This window comes from Ambystoma mexicanum, chromosome 7q, assembly GCF_040938575.1.
Source record: "Ambystoma mexicanum isolate Mex_15411 chromosome 7q, UKY_AmexF1_1, whole genome shotgun sequence".
Lineage (NCBI taxonomy): Eukaryota > Metazoa > Chordata > Amphibia > Caudata > Ambystomatidae > Ambystoma > Ambystoma mexicanum.
In genome coordinates, this window is record NC_090941.1 from 155,705,925 (window position 1) to 155,727,569 (window position 21,645).

Consider the following 21,645-nt stretch of genomic DNA (forward strand, 5'->3'; position numbering starts at 1 on the left):
GGGTGTCCTTTATCCTATATATATTCATTGAAACTTCATTTTGACTACTATACCCCTAAAAGTTTAAACAAAAATGAGTTTCACAGGAATAACATCAATTCATCTGAACAACTATTCATAACATGTATCCTTAAAAGAATGAAACAAAATAAAATACTGATATATACAATTCAGTTAAAAGCCAATTGGCCAAGTTTGGATCTTTGGAATCAGGCTTTTATTTAAAAAATTGGATACTGCAAAACAACTGCAATTTACAAAGTGTTCTGGCATACATTCACTGCATCTCTTACTGATCTAAAGTGGTAATTCAGATTTTGGACAAGATGTTTTTTTCAAATTTCCAGAAGAAGCAGGTACCGGAACAAGAAATTTAAAACCGACTTGGTTTCTGTGAGACACAAAGTTCAATATCTCGAGGAGCACGAGGACCATTTCAACATGAGCTCTGCTAAAGGAAAATATTTAATCTAAATTTTAATTAAAGAGCTATTCTCTTAGTTGAATACATCTAATTGAAATAGGGCTCCACTGAGAATCTTCAAAAATCAACTACTCCACAAACCTGTTCTCACCCGAAGACTTTACAATTTGCATATTTTGTAAAACAAGTACTCTGGAATCACGGGGGGTTCTTTGACTAATAGAGGGAATGTGTCCCTTTTCCCATAAGGGGAGCCACTTCCTCTGAAACTATGGAGGTAAGCCCACTCACCAATACCCTCTCTAGGGGTGGAGGCAAATGGAAACTCTCAGACTTTCCCCATGTGGGTTGACCATCGGCAAGCCCAGGCTGCACCTCTGGCTGGGCTGCGTTACAGATTACACTCCCTCCTTTCCTGCAGCTCTCTGGCCGGCCTCTGTAGGCTCTCTCCCTGCTCCTACCTGCAAGGCAAAAAACCTTGGGGTCATCTTCGACTCCACACTCTCCTTCTCTCCTCACATTTCTGACGTCTCTAAGAAGTCACACTACCAGCTGCACCTCCTTAGAGGTATCCTTCCTTTCCTTCCCCCAGAAGCTCACTGTCTCCAGAGCCCTTGTTCTCTGTAAACTGAACTACTGTAACAGCCTCTATCTAAATCTGCCTGCCTCTACTCTCCGCCCTCTGCAACTCATCCAGAACAGGACTGCGAGACTTGTTCTTGGCCTCAAGCCCAGGGACCGTATCTCTCCAGGACGGAAATCTCTTCACTGGCTCCCAGTGGTTGCGAGGATTAAGTTCAAAACCCTCTGCATTGTCCACAAGGCCTTCTGGGGCCGAAATACCTTCAACTCTCCCTTCCTAAATATCTTCCTTCTCGAGCTCTTCGCTCATCCGCCTCCAACTCCCTCAGGGTCAGCTGCTTCTCCAAGCAACGAGTTGGGGGTAGATCTCTCTACGCGGCAGGGGCCTCCCTCTGGAACAGCCTTCCTGCCTCCCTGAAACTTGAGGAGAACCATCTCCGGTTCCGGAAGCACCTCAAAACCTTCCTCTTTGCTTCTGCTTTCTCTTCCCCCTCTCCCCTGCTAAATTCCGGATTGAAACTGCACTGAATCGGGACCGGGCCACTCTCACTGATCTCGGTCCCTTGCCCAGCTACCTGCCCCTGGCACTGCCTCCCTGGCAACCACTGCACCGCGGGACTGTCTCTGTATCCCTGCAGCCCCCCTCCGAGCACTTGTTCTGCACTTAACTTGCACTTGCCACCAGCTGGCCCCTTATTTATTTATCTTATTTTCCACTACCCCATGTACTGCACTTTCCCCTCTCCCTTGCCCCTAGCACGTTCCCTTTCCCCCCTTCCCATGCACTTGCGTGATCTGAATGACACCTAGCCTAGTAAAATCGTTGTCTGTCTTCCCCATGTCCCCCCTCCCTGCCTCGTCGCGCCTTGAAACACTTGTGTAAAGGTGCATTATAAATGCCATATATCATATCATTATCCCTCTGGGAAGCAATGGAGACCCTGCTGGGGCTTCCTGGAACTGCTGCTGGGCTTGGGGATGGTCAGCCCACATGGGAAACAACCACCCAAGGCCAGTGATATCACCCCCACATCCTGGAGCTCTGGTTGGGCTGCGCTACAGAATTTCCCTCTGGGAAGGGGACCCTGCCAGGGCTATCTGGGCAGCCGCTGCACATGGGGATGGTCGCCCCATATGGGAGACAGCCGCCCAAGGCCAGGGACATTTCCGCCGACTATCCTGGAGATCTGGCGGCCTGCTTTACAGCTTCTCCCTCCAGGAAAGGTCAGGACCCTACTGGGGCTCTCTGGGACTGCCGCTGGACTTGGGGACAGTAGACCCGCATGGGAAACGAATGCCTGGGGCTGGAGACATCACCGCTCCCGCCCTGGAGCTCTGGCTGGGCTGCATTACAGCTTTTCCCTCTGGGGAGGGATTGGCACACTGCCGGGCCTACCTGGTGGAGAAGCGCTGTCACGCAGCCCAGCCAGAACTCCAGGACGGTTAGGGATGATGGCCCTGGGCATTCGGTTCCCATGTGGGTCTACTGTTCCCAAGCACAGCAGCAGTCCCAGGAAGCCCCGGCAGGGTCTACATCTATTCTTGGAGGGAGAAGATATACCGCAGGCCAGCCAGAGCTCCAGGGTGGTGGGGGGGGGGGTGATGTCCCTGGCCTTGGGCAGCTGTCTACCATGTGGGTTGACCATCCCAAAGTCCAGCGGGGGTTCCAGGAAGCGCCAGCAGGGTCCGCTCCTTTCCCAGAGTGAAAATCTGTAACGCAGCCCAGCCAGAGTTACAGCCTGGGCTTGCGGATGGTCGACCCACATGGGAGACAGCCGCCCAAAGCCATGGACATCACCCCCGACTATCCTGGAGCGTTGGCTGAGCTGCATTAGAGAATTTCCCTTGGGGAAGGCCTCCCTGGGACAGCCGCTGCACTTGGGGATGGTTGCCCCATATGGGAGGCAGCCGCCCAAGGCCAGGGACATTACCCCTAACTATCCTGGAGATGTGGCTGGCCTGCGTTACGGCTTTTCTACGCCGGGAAAGGTCAGGACCCTGCCGGGGCATATCCACCCCCAGGGTTTGGATCCAAAAGCGATGGCATTTCATCTCGGGCCTCTGAAAGACCACAGTTCTCCCAAAGCTGTTCTAATGAGGAACACAAGCTGCTCTAATGAGGACATAATCTCCCCATTTGCTTTCCACTTACAAAATGTTCAGTACAGCTTACAATTAAGATTCACATTATTCTGATGTGCTGGGTTTCCCCACAGAGGGACCTTACCATGAAAGAATACATGGTGAATACCCAGAAGTCAGGCCTTGAACCCTAACATGCCCCAGCATGTACTTGAAAGCTGAGGAAATATTCCCTCATTGGCACCTGGGCAGGGGTACCAGCCAATCAGATTGCAAGGAATGCTGGCTTGAACCACTGGTACAAGCCCGCGTTCCAAGCCGCCTGACGGCCCGCTCCCCCTGCTGCCATATTCCCCCCCCACCCTCTGTCATGCTATTTGTTTTTCTCCTCCTCCCACCCCCTATTTACCTCTTTTCGGTAGTGCCGCCGCATCCGCTCCTTCCCCCTCGTCTCCTGCCGGCCGCCATGGAAAGTGAAGAGGGGCTCCGTACAGAGCCCCACCTTCCCTTTCCATGGTGGCCATCTTGGATAAGTACTTTCCTTCCTGCAATGGAACGCAGCACGCGTCCCGTTGTAGAAAGGAACAACTTTCTTTTTTTTTTCTTTTTTTTTTTTTTCTTCAGCTTAAGCACCCTGGGTTACCACCTCGGCAACTTGGGGTGCTAATGGCCTTCATCCCCCATTCCAGGCCCTGGAATGGGGGATAACGGGCCAGATCCCTCGCTTCGCTCAGGCCGATTGGGCTGCCGTGACATTATTCCCCCGTTCCAGCCCCTGGAAAAGAGGACGAACGCCACAGTAATGCCTGTTGATCCTTGGAGAGCAAGAAGTACATAGTGTAGGTAGCATGACCTGCCTTTCCAATCCCACTCAGTTGGGCCATTACAGGCACCCTGTTGAAATCTGTAGTAGACTGGGCACAGTGTGAAGGCACTCTATGGAGTATGCAGAAATGGGGTGGTCCAAGACAGCTTTCCTCCAACTGTATTTATTAAGAAGATCCTTACAAATGCACCTTTCCACTGCTATGTTGGAACTGCCAGAGTTTCACAGAGGACCATAATATATGCACATGAAACATTTAATTACATCACAATAGGCTTGCCTGAGCAGTAGCTGAGAAACGGAAAGTAAATACAAATGTTTGAAAGACGCAAGCTGTCCAGGGTAAACATGTTGACAAGGATGCTGAATGCCTGGTACATGTAATCAATGCAAAACATGTTGATGAAGAGACAGTTGGCCTGACTTCATTATATTCACTGAAAAAACATTGTTAAAGGGACATTATGTTTACAAGTAAAACCGAAAAGCCCCAGAAATTTGCCAGGTATCTTAAGCTAAGCAACCATAACTTGCTCCACCACCATGCACTGCTAAAACAAGCACCCAGTACATGACAGATGACGACATCACAAATGTCATTGATGACATCACTGATAACATCACATATCTGGCCACTTTTTTTTGTTCACTGACCTGTCTAGGCTAGTTTTTATTTTTACTGACAATGAGAATTTTAAAAATTGAAAAGGTGCTACATATATATACATGAGCATTCTTATATCTTAAAGTACTTTCCATAGCATTTGGTTTGACATCATAGTACACATACATGGGGCAATAAACGGGCCTCAAACACACAATTAATTTGTGCACATAATAATCAACTCTAATATTGGTGTCATTCTTTGGTGCTGTTGTTTCTTCCTGTTACTCACCACACCAAGGATCGGAAGATTGGAACCGGACCTCGAAGACAGAAGTGGTGGAATTCTCGGAGCAACCAATCTCGACCTCAGCTACCCTAATTTCAGTGAATCAGGCTTCCTCATGAGAGGGGTTCTTTTCTATGATGTATCCCTCTGCTGTGTTGATAAGACAGACAGAGGTATCAATCAAATAAGAGCGGGGTAGACCCACACACCGCTAGACCAACAGCTGCAAAGAAACCACAGAAAGGGTTATACGCGGTACAGATAAGAATAGCAATTGTAGGACAATCAACAATTCATGAATACCTGAATAACCAGTTGGTTGGAGGAGCAGAGTAGGTACAGAGCCTAGAAGGACAATGCAAAACACAATAAGGAACTAACTTAACTGACTTAAGGACTCCCCTTGAACCCTAGAGAATGCACAACTAACCTGGAAGGAGATGGTTGAGGAGCAAAAAGGGAAATCCTGTTGGAAAGGACACGACAGGAGACAATAATAACCAGGGAAGTTAGTGAGGGAGGATGCACCCGAACGGCATGAGGGACGCACTAGGTACGGGTTGGTGCAAATAACTGGAAAGCGTCCTGAACTGCACTTGTAAGTTAAGAGTATAAATCCAGCACAATGTCCAAAGTAACGTGTAGATTTCTTCACAGCGAGCGTAGACAGTATTCAATCACAGGAAGCAATGAGCACAGTTTGAAATGAAGGCACACTTACTGAAAGCAAATATTGCCTGGGGATGATCGCTCTGATACAGCCCTTGTGGAAGGAACCAAAAAGCTACAGAGCATAGGAAAACGACTTCTGACAGGAAGCTGCCAACAATCCAGGAAACGTTCCGAGTCGTAACAGCGTGTAGAACCAAAGTCAACAGGGCAATCCATAATCAGTCCGAGTGGAAGGCAAAGTCGAAAACCTGGGAAAATACATAGGAAGGTTTGAAGAAGGAAATTAGCTCGGGGGCTAAACACGTAAGGGTACGTGTAGACTACAATTAGCAGCACCGAGCCCCGAGAGGAGCCAGGTTAAGAAGGCAAGGGGCGGAGCATCGGTGTATGCGTTGTGCGTAATGAGCGTGTCAGCTGACACGGCCGATACCGATGCTGGCGTCCATACAGTCTCCATGGAAACCGATAATGCTGCCACACCGATGTCTTTCCCCGGACTCTGTGAGCCGGTGTAAATGCGAGGGAGACTGGCGAGAACATCGCTGCCAGAGCGTAACCCTTCCTTACTTTAGTTTCCCTGTATGTGGCTCTAATTTGCATGCATTCTAGCATCATTTGTAACACTTCTATACGCTTTTTGCAACTTTTCGCAATGATTGTGTTCTGCAACATTCGCAAACGTCTGACGTCATTGCGGACTTTTCGGACAGTGTCACGTGACCACACGCACGCATGATGATGAGTTTGCAAACGCATCTGCACTTCACGAATGGGTCCATGCTTTGTAAACAGTTTGGAACTGCATTTTTCAGCTCAACTAGGAACGTTGGAGCTGAAAATGTATCCCTGTACAGCTACTACACCTATTTGTACTCATTATCCATTAACACACACAGCACATAATTGGAAGAATATTAGGAAAACTGCTATTCATCTCAAAAAATGGCATCCGCTAATGCCATCCGTCCTCCCCAAAAGCCAGCACCACCAGTAGGAGGACCTACAACAACGAAAGAAGCGCAATACTTCAAAAGACAATCAAGAAGACGAGGAAGATGAGGTAGAAGAAGTGCCTACCTCTAACAGAGAGAATCATGGGTGTGGCAGTTCTTTACCACTGTTGGAAATGTACCAAAGGCTAAAACTACCAATGTAAAATGCAGTAGTCGTGGACTACCTGGGCAGTACTCCTACAGGACCACCTCCATGCGCCGCCACACCAAATCCAACAACTGCAATGCTCTCAGAAAGGCTGTTCCTTTCTTAGGAAGTAGTAGGCTGTCTTCCTCTACCTCATCTTCCTCACCCAATGCTGTAACCATACAGCCTACTTCTGTGGGACACACAATCCCACCAGCTACCTTGCAAGCAATCAAAGAGGCCGTTGATCATATCTATCGAAAAGCACAGTACTCTGTATATACTGCAACACAGCACTCTGTAGTGGGGAGCAATTTCGAAGTGCTTTTGAAGCTGTAACCGCGGAGCATGAAAAACACTGCCTTCTAGTTTAGATTTAACATGCGCGGAACATCTTCCCCTAGCCATCTGCCCCTCCATACATGTGGTTGGTGCCCCTTCCCTCATTTCCGTTACTTCCCTCCCCACCTTACTTTATGGGCTCTCCTGGAGAAAAAAAATAAACTAGAAAAAAAGGCTGCTTTAGAAACCACCTTTTAACAGTAAAAGAAATAGAACAAAAATATGTTCTACTATGCTAATGGCAATAATGGACAAAGTTATACTAGAGAAAAAGAAAAAAGCACAAACACATTTTTGTCTGAAATTCTTCTCTCGAGTATACAATCAACACCCTAATCGATTGCCGTAACTATCCAGTCTCCACATTACCCTAACTAGCCAATGCCTTATTTGAAAACCTGCATTGCACATGCACGCCATCACACAAAACAGCCCTTCTACGCTTTTTTTTTTTTGGAACACTCCCTCATTGCAAGCTTTAAACCATTCACACATATATCCACCAATCTCTCTTAAAAAGATTATAGATATAGATAGATATAGCCTATCAACATATTAAACATCCACACACCAACTGCCTCTTAACAATGTTCTACAAATCTTTTGCATCTCCTTTTCCCATACTTGTACCAAAAAAGTGTACATAGTGCTCCTATAAAGGCACATATGCATTGTGCAGTGACAGAAGGGCATAAATGAAAGGGGCAGTACAGATGGACAAGTGATTTGGGGTGCCCAGGAGGGAAATGCCAAAGGATCCGAAGGTGGGAGGCCACTATCTAACTGCTGGGACAGAGAAGTCCCATGGATGGGGTAAATCTTAACTGTAACGCCCCTTTTAACAACGTTTTTCTGTCAATTGAATACATTTTCAGAAGTGAAAATATTTCAGAATGTTACATCACTATATATGTTATTAATAATAACTATTTTAACATGTATGATATGGCTATAAACCTCCTTTAACAAACATATTTTTTTGCAATGCATACTTATGTGAGTCGTTCTCAGCAGCACATACTCAATAGGCAAATCCGAGTAGGCATTCATCCTTACCGAGGGCCAGGCCCATTGTCCATGCACCAAAATTATATCACTACTTTTTGTGCTTACATTTTGACACGGAAAAATGAAACCCAAAAGAGATTTGAAAAACCATGCTTTCAGGTCCTTGCTGATGCTCCTCCCGCAGGTTGTGTTGTCATTCAGTACAACACTTCAGGATGTGGCCACAGGCTAAATATTTCTTACCATTCAAACCTAGGGTTCAGCCATGCTGCATGCCCCAATATTCAAATCGGAGTACACGATTATCAAGTTATTGCAGGGCGGTAGAATGGGTAGATCACTGCGCTTCATCTAATACTTTAAACCGATTACCCTGCTGCTGGTGTTGGGGGGAGGGGGTTCTTTTGTGAAGGTGCCTTTCCTTCATATGTTCAGTTTCAAATAGGTGAGTGAGGCCTACCCATCTCAGCACCTGGGTTATTTAATAAGTAACTGTTGTAATGAAACGGTCTTCCAAATCATTCTTGATACTATATTTATTGTTATAACTCAGCCGACAAATAATACGACTCTCCAGAGTTTTTCTCAAGGCATGTGGAGAAAGTAATTGCTGTGAGGTTGTGGAAATGAGTCCCAGCATCCAATCCTAATACTTGTCCCACTATGGTCACAAATAAGGGTGGGTAATGATTTCAAGGGGTGGCCTGGTGACAACGTGGGCACCTGGTTCGGCGTGCTTGGTAATTATCTGCTGATTAGCATGGTCTTGGAGTGTATGCAGCGATAGTCGCAGCAATCTTTTGATGCAATCCTGTGTAGCACTTCAGGCTGTAGCCACGGACAGGATTTTAACCACAGGCAGAATTTATTTTCCCATTCAAACCTATCCCAATTTTGAAAAACTTCACCACATAGCCAGTCCCTGGTGGCCGTGCCCACCTTAACCCTGTGTCAACTTTAACCCCATTGCCATTCCCCATTGGTCACTGTCCCTAGCCAGATTATTCGAGTCATGGCCACTCAGACAATCTGGCCACTGCCCATGGCCACTGGCTATACCTCAGTCACCAATGGTATATCAATTTTTTTTGTACCTACATTATGAAACTTTTCAAAAAATAAAACACGGACACATTTGCAAATCCATGCTTTCAAGTCCTGCCAATGCTCCTTGCACAGCTTTTCTGAAAATCTATCCATGATTTTTTTCAAAATGTACGTCCATAAAATAGTCATATAACGTTGCTCCAAGTTGACAGAATCCATTCATACTTCACAGAAAAATTCAAGGTTCGGTCTATAATCTTTCGTGAACATTGGTCAAACGGCAACAAAAATATAACTCGTCTAAAAATTTTGAAACCCCCTTCTAAATTTGCCTCTCTTCAAAAACTCCCACCAAACTTTACAAAAACTTTCAAATCTGGGTCTTCAATCTTTTTGCAAGCTTTCATGCAGGTTCGTAAAATGGCACCAAATTTATAAGCCTTTCAATTATTTTGCGACCCCCCCCTCTAATTTTGTTCCCTCTTTGCAAAACAGCACCAGACTTTGTAGAACCATTTAAGGTGACGTCTAGAATAATATCACAAAATGTCATACAGTTTAATTCAGTGGTGCCAAATGTATATGCCATCCACAAACTGCTTTTCAGCAACCATGTAATGCAAAAATATGTATGGATGGATGCCCCCGAACATCTGAGATGTTCGCGAACATCACGGCTCGAAGGTGGAAACCGCCTGATTTTTGGCTTTTATGGACATATCCCATCCTCATCACCCCTCACCTCCCCAGATATTGTCTCATTAGTTTGACAAGTGCAATGTTGTGTTTTTTACTATGTTTTTACCTTGATGTTCACGGACACGGGTGCTGTCCGTGAATCCAACATTGCAGGCGTTTCCAAAAAATATGACGCCCCTCCCGCTTTTCACCATCCAATCGCTCGTGGACATCACACCCTTCCCCTGGGCTCATTGGAGGCCCGTCCACGGACCAAACTGGGAAGTAAATCCATGGACTGAACCCAGATATCACAAATGTTTTTGTACCTACTCTTTGGCCGTTTATAAAATAAAATACTGATGGGATTTACACCAACATTACAAAATCGGGTCAAGCTGCTGTTCCCGCCACAAATTTGCTGAAAATGCTACAAGCGGTTTCAGCTGTAGGCGTGCGCACATTCCCCCCCCCCCCTCAATTGCGTCTATGGGGAAAAATACACATTTTAAACCCACCCCCCTTTAACTTTGCCTCCCTGCATGAACCCTCACAGAACTTCGCAGAATCAATCTGACAGGGCCATATACTTGTTCTGCAAAGTTTCATGCGGATTCGCCTGGGGGTGGGTGAAGTTATAAGTTGCCCAAAAAGTGCTCTTCCTATTGGTTGAGCAACTTAGCCATAACTACACAGCCGCAGGCTATAAGGCACTCCATCTGGGGAAGTACAAACCCTCCTCACTTGATATCCCTGGTCCATACTTGCTACATGACCTAAGGTTTCTAACAGACTACCCAGATTTGTAACTGGGGATTCTAGATCGGGTAGATATTGCTTTGGAGGGTAAATGTAGTGCTCCCCTGAGTTGACTGCATTGCTACATTTGGGAATCTGGGCTTGGAAAGACGCTGGACCTGTAGTGTGGTTTTCAGGGCCATTCTTGGTTGGCCATAAACTGACTTTAAGGGTCTGTAAACCCCCTGTTGGAGGATCGGGCAGAAGACTGGTTAGGCCTGTGACATAAGAGTAAAGGATGTTTGAGAAATCTGGTGGTGTGGTGCGATCTGGAAGACACAATAGCTGGGGAGGTGTTTTTTCCCCCACATCTGGTCTCATGTCTTCCCCCTGTGTTGTCTGGTATCTTTAGTCTTTCATGGCCCATCCTCCCTCTGTCTCCCCGACCCCCACCCTGCCCCCCCACCCATCCCATCCCTCTCCTCTTGTCTGTGTGGTCATTATTTACTGGGTTTAGTATGTTGCTCTTCAAAGCTACTGAGGGCACCTCGCATGCACTGCGGAATGGGTGGACAAGGTGATGGTCACTAAGTTTTGGAAATCACTTAACCAGTTGTCCTCTGTTCTGCTTGGTTTGGTCTATTGTTGTTTTGACTATACTATACGACCATATGTTAACAAAGCCAATAAAAATGTTTTCTAAAAATTGAAAATGAATATGAAATATTGACTGTGTGTAATTGATTCCAAGATAAGTATTCGTTTTTTGTAGTTGAATTTCGGGGGCAATGCAGATGAATGCAAACATTGCTGGCTGTCCACATAAAATGTGTGATCTTACTTGTGTTCTATCTGTTTTTCCAGAGTGAAGTTGCAAGGACATGACGACATCCATTTTTGGATCAAGGGCAATGTGGTGGAGCAAGTTCTTGAAATTCTTGATGTATCCCATAAAACATTACAGTTTATTGATTTTGGGGCGGCCTTTTTTGGAACATCGAGGACTCGTCAAGCCGTGCTATTCAACAATAGCCCAGAGCTCCTGGATTGGGTGGCTGTCTTGGAGGATGATGTTCCTGGAGTTGAGCTAGTAAGGAAATGAAGCTACATTGCAATGCCACGTGTAGAATTTGAAGCTGCACTTTGCTTTCGGTTTCTTGCCCCATTTATATTTTCATATTGTGCCCTGCAATTTCCCCGTTTGAGAGGCAACGTTCCCTGAATGTGGCAGTGACAATCGGAAGGAAGTGCTAGTGGCACATTGAAGTGGTGTTTGGTGCGCTCGAAAGTCTGCCAATTAGTTCTAAGGGGGTAGCTCCTATCCATGGGTCGAAGTTTACGAAAATAAGTCGATGAACTATGTTCCCTGCTGGCCTGCTTTCGATCCCCACAAACCCCATCGTCATGCCCCATCCTCTTGCAGTCCACACCCCCAGCACACCCGCTGTTTAAGGGAATGTTCGTGCACATTGACGAAGCAGCAGTCCTTTCATATTGAGTTGTGCCCTGCAGAAAATAAAAGCCTTAAAACACCCCTGAAGGCAATTTCAAGTCAGGATATCTGGTGTGCTGCTGTCCTTTATAATCAGGAACTATTTTCCATGTCCGTGAGTTTTGAAATGTAGGGCCTATGGCTGGCATTAGCCCTGCACGAATGCTGCAATAGTGCATTCATTGCACATTTATTTTGCAAAATATGATTCAGAATCACACAGAGCAATTGTGTCCAATCTGATTAACCACCTCTTTATATTTTGAATGAATGCTTTACAAGTGAACATAGCACACTTCGACTCTCAAGATGTGCCATGTTCATTTTGAATGCTTCATGCACAATGCAATTTGAGTCTGGGTTCCAGAAAGACTGTTCCACGATGAATAAAGTAAGAGTGCACATGAGCCCCCTGCCAGCTTTCCCTTCTAGTGCATGCCATGCACGGGTCTGTGGGGGGGGGGGGGGGGACTTTGCAGACATACTCGATTTGCACTGGCGTGCTGTGCCCTAATGACCCTAGCAAATGGCACATGTTAGAATCGGAGCAGTAGCATTCTGGCACCCCCACATCAGGGAAGATATTAGCAGAACGTGTTTTGGTAATGATCAATTATGGAGCGAGAAAAACAGCATTTCATCTTGTGTACATCTGTGCATAAAACCATGTGTTTTTTGCACTTTGCAATCAGGATGGCTGGGTTCTGTAAAGTGTATATTTTAAGGGGCAATTAGACACTGGCCAACCAGCAGGCCCTCTGCTCTGAAATGCCAGAATATTCTGCCTCTTCCTCACAGACACTTGAGAGTAGGAGGTGCACCCATCAACTCGGTTAGCCTTTTTGCTTTTGTTGATTTTAAAGGTGTACAGTGATTTCTAGTTAATACAAGTGTGCAGTTCATCTGCACACAGCGTCTGAATCCATTTTCTGTCATGCATTCGACCAGAACAAAATACACACCTTCAACCAACAGTAATGAAATCCAGTAAATGCATCAAATTCAATCATACATTTATTTCAGACATTTTCTGTAATTTTGTTGTAATCTGTACGGCCATCCACATTTCGGCCAACCCCTTCTGGTCTCGGGAGGATAGCTCAGGGCAACCTGCTTGCCTTGGAACCAAGACGACACGGAGCAACGCAGGTTCGGGTCCGTGCTTAGACACCTCTGTGTATTAAGCGCGTTATAAATAACCTATCATATCATTATGAGATTAATTGACCTCTCCTAATTGTTTAATGACAATGCATGTAAATCAGAAAAATGTAAAACATGTCCTAAAAAGCTTTTTCATGAAGCCATTTACTTTATGTCCATAACCAGTTTTTATTGTCAAGTTGTTCAACGGCAGACACAAGAAAAGGCTAACTCTGCCTTGCCAGTTTTTTGCACTGTGATCTTGCATGTGAGCTCAGAACTCTGCACCAAGTGATTAGCATACTGAGCTATCTTCTTGACCACGGCGGCACTCCAATTTATCCACATGTATTCTGTATCAGTAAATTGCACAAGAAAAAGGGAAACTATTATGCAAGTTGCATTGCAGGACAACGTTGATCAGATAGGAATTTAGTTTTCATGGTAGCTGGCACAATGCTCAGAGACACAACAGCTCTAAATAAAATATCACGATGTGGTGTTTGTTTTGTTATACTTGTGCAGTGACTTCTTTGTATCAGACAGGCAGCGTGTTGGAAGGGGGCTTTAAGGGCAATGACAGCAGAGTGCCATCATTGTCCTTATTGAGCATTGTACATTGAATCAGATAGCGGGATGAAAAGGGACACTTTTGGGGGTACTCCAGGCTAACTGGGGGCAAAACGCAGCCTTGAAAGCCAGACGGTTTCAACTGGCACAAATTGACTTGTACTACCAGACATTGATTTGGGGTCCAGACTTCTCAATCCAATTTCTGGCGAGCGATATGCGGCCCGATTTGGCCACTTTAGTAATAGTTTCTTTTCCTCAATTATGTTCCTTGCGTACTCCTTCACTGGACATCTGCTGGACATTTGCTTATTGCCTACCTGATACCTGCTGCCTGCTGCTGGTGGAAAACCAGCCCTCAGCGCCCGAGACAGGTCACGTGACTCACTGACGGCATATAGAGGAGCACAACCCACCCTTGCGGCGTTAAGCCCGACGGGGTAAAGGGCGCTGGCTGCCAGGCTGCCTGCTACCGCGCAGACAATGACTGCTCAATCGAGCCATGGCGGCCCTGTCTTAAGGCGCAAAACTATTCAGCAGCGCCGGATGCAAAACCCTTGGACTGTCCTCAAGCCTGACGGTTCGCCTTCCACACACAAGAAACCAAAGGTAAGCGAGCCGAGCGGTACGCTCTTGTCAACTGTTTCTTGTGATCCCCAAGTTGCACCACCATCTGTCACGGCAAATCTTGCACTGCATAATACTGACGAAATCATAATCTCTGTTATCGAGACAACTCCATCATCAGTAGCCGTAGGAGAGCAAACAGCCGTGATTACGGCAACGACCGGCATGGCGACACGACCCACCCGTTGCTTACCTTACAGGACAAATCACCTGAGCAACCCATAAATGCAGCTCCCAAATCAAACGCCACTGTGGCAACTTTGGCAGAAAACGGGCTGGTTGCCCATCAAGTGGAACCAGCGGAAGTTTCCATACTTTCAGTCCGCCTAGAAGCCACTCATAGCTCCGAACTTTTCCCCCAAATGCCTCTACTCACCTTAAAAGACTTACCTCTGATTTCCCGATCACCCTCGTCCGCATCTCCACCCCTGGCAAAAACACTTACTGAGCATTCGTTACTAACAGCCGAGACCGTCAACGATTTTTTTTCTCCATTTGAATTCACCGACGCTGAATTAATGGAAGCTTCACAATGCGACGAGGAAACTGAGCTGCAAAACAAACCTTTCAACACCAGAATCGAGACCGACAACAAATTGGAAGCTGATGTTGATGAGCGGCAGGTGACTAAGACAGTTGACCTCGCACTCTCTCCGACGCTCACAGGCCCAGAATCTACGCAGCTTCAAAAACATACTGAGAAAAGGTGCCCAATGCACCAGCCGACTGCCGATGCCCACCGGCTTTCGAGTACATCAACCGGTGACCTGGAGCTTACAGCCCTTTTGCGAACACTCAAAAAAACAGCAAAGCACTAGTCGTTTTCCGTCCATGAAAGCAAGAAGATCATTCATGTTATTCCGCCTCAACGCAATGAAAACAAAGGACAGAATGAGTCATTGGGCGAGAAATGTGGATTTATCGACAACGTGCCGGTTATGTGGTAAAGAGCCAGAATCTATAAAGCACCTGGTGCTTTTCTGTACAAATCTGAAGGACATACGTTCAATCCACTTAGGCGGCTGGTATAGTGCCCATCGGTCGATATGTGCTGATGAATGGTGGAAGCATATGTGGAACGGCTCAGATATGAAATTAATTCTACCTTTGACCTCCTTCCTTGCCGCCATTGAAGAAAGATTAAATGCAGAAAAAGATCCTGCCTGATTAGACTAGCTTTGGGTTCCAAATGTGCTTAATGATATAGAAAAAAGAAAAAAAAAAAAAAAAAAAAAAAAAATGAATGTAGTAATTGCCAAAAAAACGGCATAAGGAATGGTTTTGTGTCACGTCAAGCAAACATTTTAAAGGTTTAATCTAAACCAATAAAATAAAAAAAAAAAAAAAAAAAAAATTACACACCACGAATCGCGACGCGACTAGACGACAGCCTTTCTACCTTGCAAAAGAATAGAACAAATCCGCGTACAATGCCCTACGTTGGACGAGCTAGGTGCGATCCCGCAGTTTCCTCACTGCAAACACCCAGTTTGAAGTTATATCTATCTCAAACTGGAAAGAAACGAGCCAGTACGCCAAAAGCTCTGGATGTACGCACAAATTCAGCACAATTACTAAAAGAGAACGCCTGTGCCGCAACCGATAATTCATCCACCTGTAGTGACCTTCAGTCAGAGACTCTAAATAACACACGTTCATCCTCGGAAGAAAACTCAGGAGTTAAATCCAAACCCAGCCTCTCCTCTGCCGCTGCAATGCAAATCTACAATAACGTACTAGCGGCTTCCTCGACAGCTCTCCTTCCGTTCCTAAAGATGTACGAATCTCTTCACGAGTCTTTTAAAGATCAGACTGCACTCATTATATGCAAAAAAACAAAGATGGAAAAATTCGAAGCAGTCAACGAGTCCTTACAGACGCAATTGATTCATGAGGCCGAACAAACCTTAAGATGGCAAGAGCGGCTGAGTGATCTCGCCGCACGTCACCACTGTCAAAATGACTCTCTAATGGAGGGGCTATTAGATGCAGTAAAATGGATGAGGCATACATCGGTTAACGATAAAGCTTCAAAAACTGCTGCCCCACGCTGTTGTTCAGGGACTCAACGGTTAAATTCTGGCCCATCACTAGTGGCCGCTACTGTAGATAAGGCTCTGCTAATGCAACCCACGGAATCGAACAATAAAATGAACAAAAAATTGAAATCAACAATCATGCAACCAGTTGTGGCAGACAAACCAGTAGTGGTGCTATTACAATCCACTAAAGGAGACCCGCAATTATCACTGTCCAACGTAGAGATCTCAGATAATACTCGTAAACCAGTTGCCGATCAGGCGGAAGAGCCGACACCGCTAAGACCTCAAACTGCAAAAGGAGCAGTAGCAATTCAAAATATCTCATTTGGCATCTTCTCTGGTCCTGCCAAATCAATACAAATCTTAAAAGCAAAGAAACCAATTCAAAAAGGAACACAAAATGTTAAAAAAAAAAGACGAATATTTGCACGAATGAACCTCTCCTGAAAAGGTCACGTTCTAATGGCTCAAAGAAATTTATAAGAAATCTGACAACCCCTCCACGCCCTGACGTTGCCAAAACAAGTGACGCGAAACCCAGACAGGAAAAGCCGAAAGAAAAATGCACTTCCACTAAAGAATTAGATCGCCTACCAATTTCAACTGCAAAGCGCAGACGTAACGTGTCTATTGTCTCAGAGGTTCCCTCTTCAAGCGCCTCAATCGATCTGTGTGACCTTTCTACCTAGTCAATTGATGACGAAGACTCTCCAGCGACTTTCGTCAGTTTCGGCGACAAATGTCCCCGGCCCCGGCTAGACCTCCAAGCTGACCATGCGGCGCGAAAGACAACTGAACATCTTTTCAAGCCTCAGGCATCCACAAGACCCAAGGATAAACAAAAAGAAAGACCGTCGTCAGTGACCAACACGGCCCAGAATTCAAAAACTTAAAAAAAAAAACATCAAAATCAGTAGAGTCTCCTGCATTGAAGCTTAATCCGAAACAAACATCAGCTCACTTGTCGAAGAACGTTCAGCTAAAGTCCAACTCAAAAAATCGATTAACTGGGCAACCAAAATCACGATGGTGGAAATTGGAATTGGAAAATATCCTTGAGGATAAAAATGATGTAAATCTGAATCGTGCCAATATAATGAAGCTGCTACACTATGTCCCAGCACTACGCAACATATCGTCTGATGACATAGCGATCGTAGAGTACAAATCAGAACGCAGAACCGACTGGGTCATTCTTCACATGAAATCAAGACACGTAGCAAAACCATTGCTCGACGGCGAAAATGACTTGTTTTTTGGCTTTGATCTAACGACAAGTGAAGATCAGTCATCACCCAATATTGTCAACTCAAATGAGTCCAATATTACCGGCCCTACCAAATCGAAAAGAGACTATTTGTGGAATCAGCTCAGAAAGCAGCCATCGCTCTCATTTAACACAAATAACCGGAATAAGAGAGATTAGGACAACAAAGGGTCAAATTGTGTGACCCAACTGTTAACCTCATGGAGCACAAGAGGATTCACACATCTGTTTCAACCAGGATCAGCGGCGGATCTAAGAAGCCCAATAATTTGCCTGCAAGAAACATGGCTCTGTGTTTTACCTGTCTGTGATGGATATTCTGTGGCTCTAAGCGCTGCAGGGAAATATCTATTTGGCCGACCTTTTTCAGGGCTACTTACGCTAATAATAAATACATTCGAATGGGCCGTGATAAACATTTCAAACCCCAATTTGTTCGTGCAAGCCATAACTTTAGAATCTACATGTGAAGTGCAATTTAAAAAGAAAACGCACCTTTGGATAATAAACACTTACTGGAACCCTGCAATGATTTCAGAATCTGAGTATCTATCATCTATCACGGCGCAATTAGATGCTAGTTTTGTGCAGTTTGACGACCCTCTAGTCCTGATATGCGGGGACCTGAATTATTCCTGGTTCAACCAAGAGAATACACGCATCACAGGGAATGAGCCCAAAAACCTCTCTGAATCAGCTGATCGTGGTCACAAATGGGAGTATGAACTAAGCTTGCGCCATTGCACGATGTTGAATGGCTGCACTAAAGGCGACATACCCGCTGCCGACACCTGGCATAGAGGACAACTAAGTAAAACCTTAGACTACATCTGGGTGTCTGAAAGTTTACACGGTTACATTTCAAAGCTGACTACAACAAAATCGCCCAAGAGCGATCACGATGCCTTGATGGTATTCTGGGAGCTGAAAAATAAAATCGCCAAGACACAAAACAACCTTAACTATAAACAGTGCGCAAAACCGACTAAAGATAAACAGCCGTCAGATTGACATCGTGACCGCTGACTTTATTCGTGAAAATAAGTAGGGTAACGAGAATAATTACGCGCCACTGTTGATGCAATTTTCCTCATGTTCAAACAGGCATAACATCAAAGTGACACAAAACAAACATTCTTTCAGTGTTGAAATATCTGAAGCCAAGAAATCGCTAAAAAAGGACATTCGGTGGTTGAAGAAACTAGCCGATGCAAATGCAAGCGTACTAATTGCGAAGAGACGATTACGTTATCGAAACTGGCTAAAATCATTTAACTGCATCCGAGACCAAGATCAAGCAGAACAAATGCTGCATTTAATAACACGCAAAGACAGCAAAAACATCTGGGAATGAATTAACAACGGCCATTTCAAACAAGCGTTCGCATTATCAAATGGTGTGTCCTCAGCAAGTTGGGTAAAACATTACAAGTCCGTATTCACATCCCTGGATGCTGACGTAATTGGAACAACGCTGCTGCAAAGCAGCAAATGGAACATTACCGAAACTGCGGAAGACGTAGAAAACGCTATCACAAAGTTGAAGAACTCAAGGGCGGCGTGCCCGGATGGCATATCAAATTTAATGCTAAAAGCAAATAGCAAAAATTGGGCAAATTTCATCAAAGCCGTATTTGATCGAATAGCAGCAACACTAACTCTTCCGGCTTTGTGGAAATCCGCAATGATCGTACCAGTGTTTAAAAAAGGAAACCGTGAAGATCTGGCAAATTACCGTCCTATTGCGCTGCTCGATACTACAGGCAAAATATTTGCCACGTTTTTACAAAAAAAGCTCGCAAGATGGGCTGAAGAAGCAAAACTGATCGACGAAAGGCAAACTCTCTTCACAAAAGGAGCGGGATTGGAATTAAACCTATTGCTTCTAAATCTGGTAAAGTTGGACGCCCTGAATCGCAAGAAAAGGTTGTTTCTTGCGTTCGTTGACCTTTTAAACAGGCCTTTGACACTGTTAATCGACAACTGTTATGGGCAAAACTAAAGGCCTGGGGTTGCCCATCGCAATTACTGTTGCCCTTAATGGCACTCCATTCGAACACCACCATTCGTGTGCGCACGAACGCAAAAGGAGACCTAACAGACGAAATTGTAACAACAAAAGGTGTGAAACAGGGCTGCGCATTAGCCGCATTACTATTTAAATTGTTTATCTCAGACCTTCCAGCAGCTTTGTCACAAACGAGGTCATTTCAACCGAAGGCGAATGGCAAACAGCTAAGCTGGTTAACCTATGTTGACGACATAGTCTCACTTGATTCCACCGAAGTTGGCCTCCAAAGACTCCTGACAGCCTTACAAGTTTACTTAACTCAAAATCACCTGGCAATAAACGTCAAGAAATCAAGTCATTGCCTTTGGCCAAAAGACGCAGGCAAAGAAGTCAGTGTTCAATTGGGAAGTTAATAATGAAGCTCTAACGAAAACCGAAGCAATTTGTTACCTCGGAGTGTTCTTTAACAATCAGAGAATGGAGCTGGACCTTTGATGTCCTATCCCGTATGAAGACTTTCGCTCAACAAGGTTCGAAACTGCATGCTAAATATGGCAAATTCACTCTGCAACCTATAATAATCTTTTACATGCAAAAGTATCTCCTGCAGTTACATTTGGAAGCGAGGCAGGGTGGAACATAAATGCAGACCTTTGGACTCAAATTGAGGGGGTTTTCTGGCGAAAAGTCTTGAAATTACCTCTGTCTATCAATGGTTGCAATTAGATATGAACTGGGCCTAGATTCGCTACACAATTTAGTGGTTTGGAAGTCGCTTTCAGCGCTTCGAATAATGCATCTCTCACCACCAGAAAAAGCCTGAGATCCTAAATGAAAAAACCAATGATCCGTCAGCCGGCCTAGTAAATCAATGGGAAACAAAACTGAAGGCAATCCTACTTGACGCCAACATCAACATCAACATGTTATTGTCTACTCCGCAGGTAGCGAAAACAAAAGTTCCACCAATGGAACTGGATAACAAATACGAATAAACGAAGTGCTTTAACTTCGTCAATAGATCTGGGATTGTCATCGAACAGGCTTGGAGACCTGCCAAGATACCTTATGAAATTTCCTTCTCGACACCACAGAAATCAATTTCTAAGATTACGTCTAAACCTCTATAAAACTCGCCAGGTTCTGACGCAAAGGAGAGATCAAATGACATCGAGCAATATCTGCCGGTTTTGTTCATCGAAACAAAGTAATGAGTAAACGAGTAAACATTTGATAACGGAGTGCCCTGAAATCGTCGCCAAACGCTCTTTGCATTTGGCACGATTTGCGCCAAAAAACGGAAATATGCAGGATTGGTGGAACTATTTAATCTCAGGGACAAACACCCAACTAACTTGTGCAACCATTAACTTCATGGACTCGATTCTACCAAATTTTGACGCAACGTGAGAACTCGTTGCTGGACTTTTTTGAACCTTTCGCCTCTTCTAAAAGGATCGCAATATGTAAACCACGGAGGGAATGACAAAAAAGTTTGTTTTTCATTTACAAAACTGTCAATAAAATTTTTTTAAAAATTATGTTCCCTGCACTTTGAAGCATAGTGTTACTTATTCAATTAAAAGACCATATCAGCTAGTTCCTTTATATCGCCATTTTATGGGAGAAGGCTCTTCCACATTGCCACTACTGCAGGGGGAATACCTGCTCATTCAATAACAATTACATGAAATAACAATCCTTAGCGATAGGGTGAGAACCTAGCCATGCTGATCGTGTAAGTATGTTCACATTTGATGGTAATGTCTGGCAATGAAGTTAGTACCTACACAATGTATGTGCATCTGTTGCCAATGGTTTGAGCACCTGGGTATTTAATGCCAGCAACTAGAAATGGTATGTTGACCCTGGACATGTTTTTTTGTAATATCTTTTTATTGTTATTTTTCCCATAAACCAACAAGCAATCCGAACCTTTCAGGACAGTCCATGCTAATACCATATGCGTTCCCGTCTCCACCCCACCCCCTATTTCCTCCTTTCTGCTCCCCCCTCCGTCCGTCTCTACACCTCCCTGCCCAACTCTTCATCCCCCAATAG

General features: G+C 45.0%; 1 protein-coding gene across 1 annotated transcript in view; it reads left to right on the forward strand.

Annotated features, from left to right (window-relative positions):
- Positions 1-21,645, forward strand: part of CFAP47 (cilia and flagella associated protein 47) — a 3,369,192-nt gene that overhangs the window by 127,420 nt on the left and 3,220,127 nt on the right. The window contains exon 5 of the mRNA XM_069639370.1: positions 11,297-11,522. Coding sequence (XP_069495471.1) covers positions 11,297-11,522 — 226 coding nt within the window. The remainder of the gene's footprint in view (positions 1-11,296; positions 11,523-21,645) is intronic.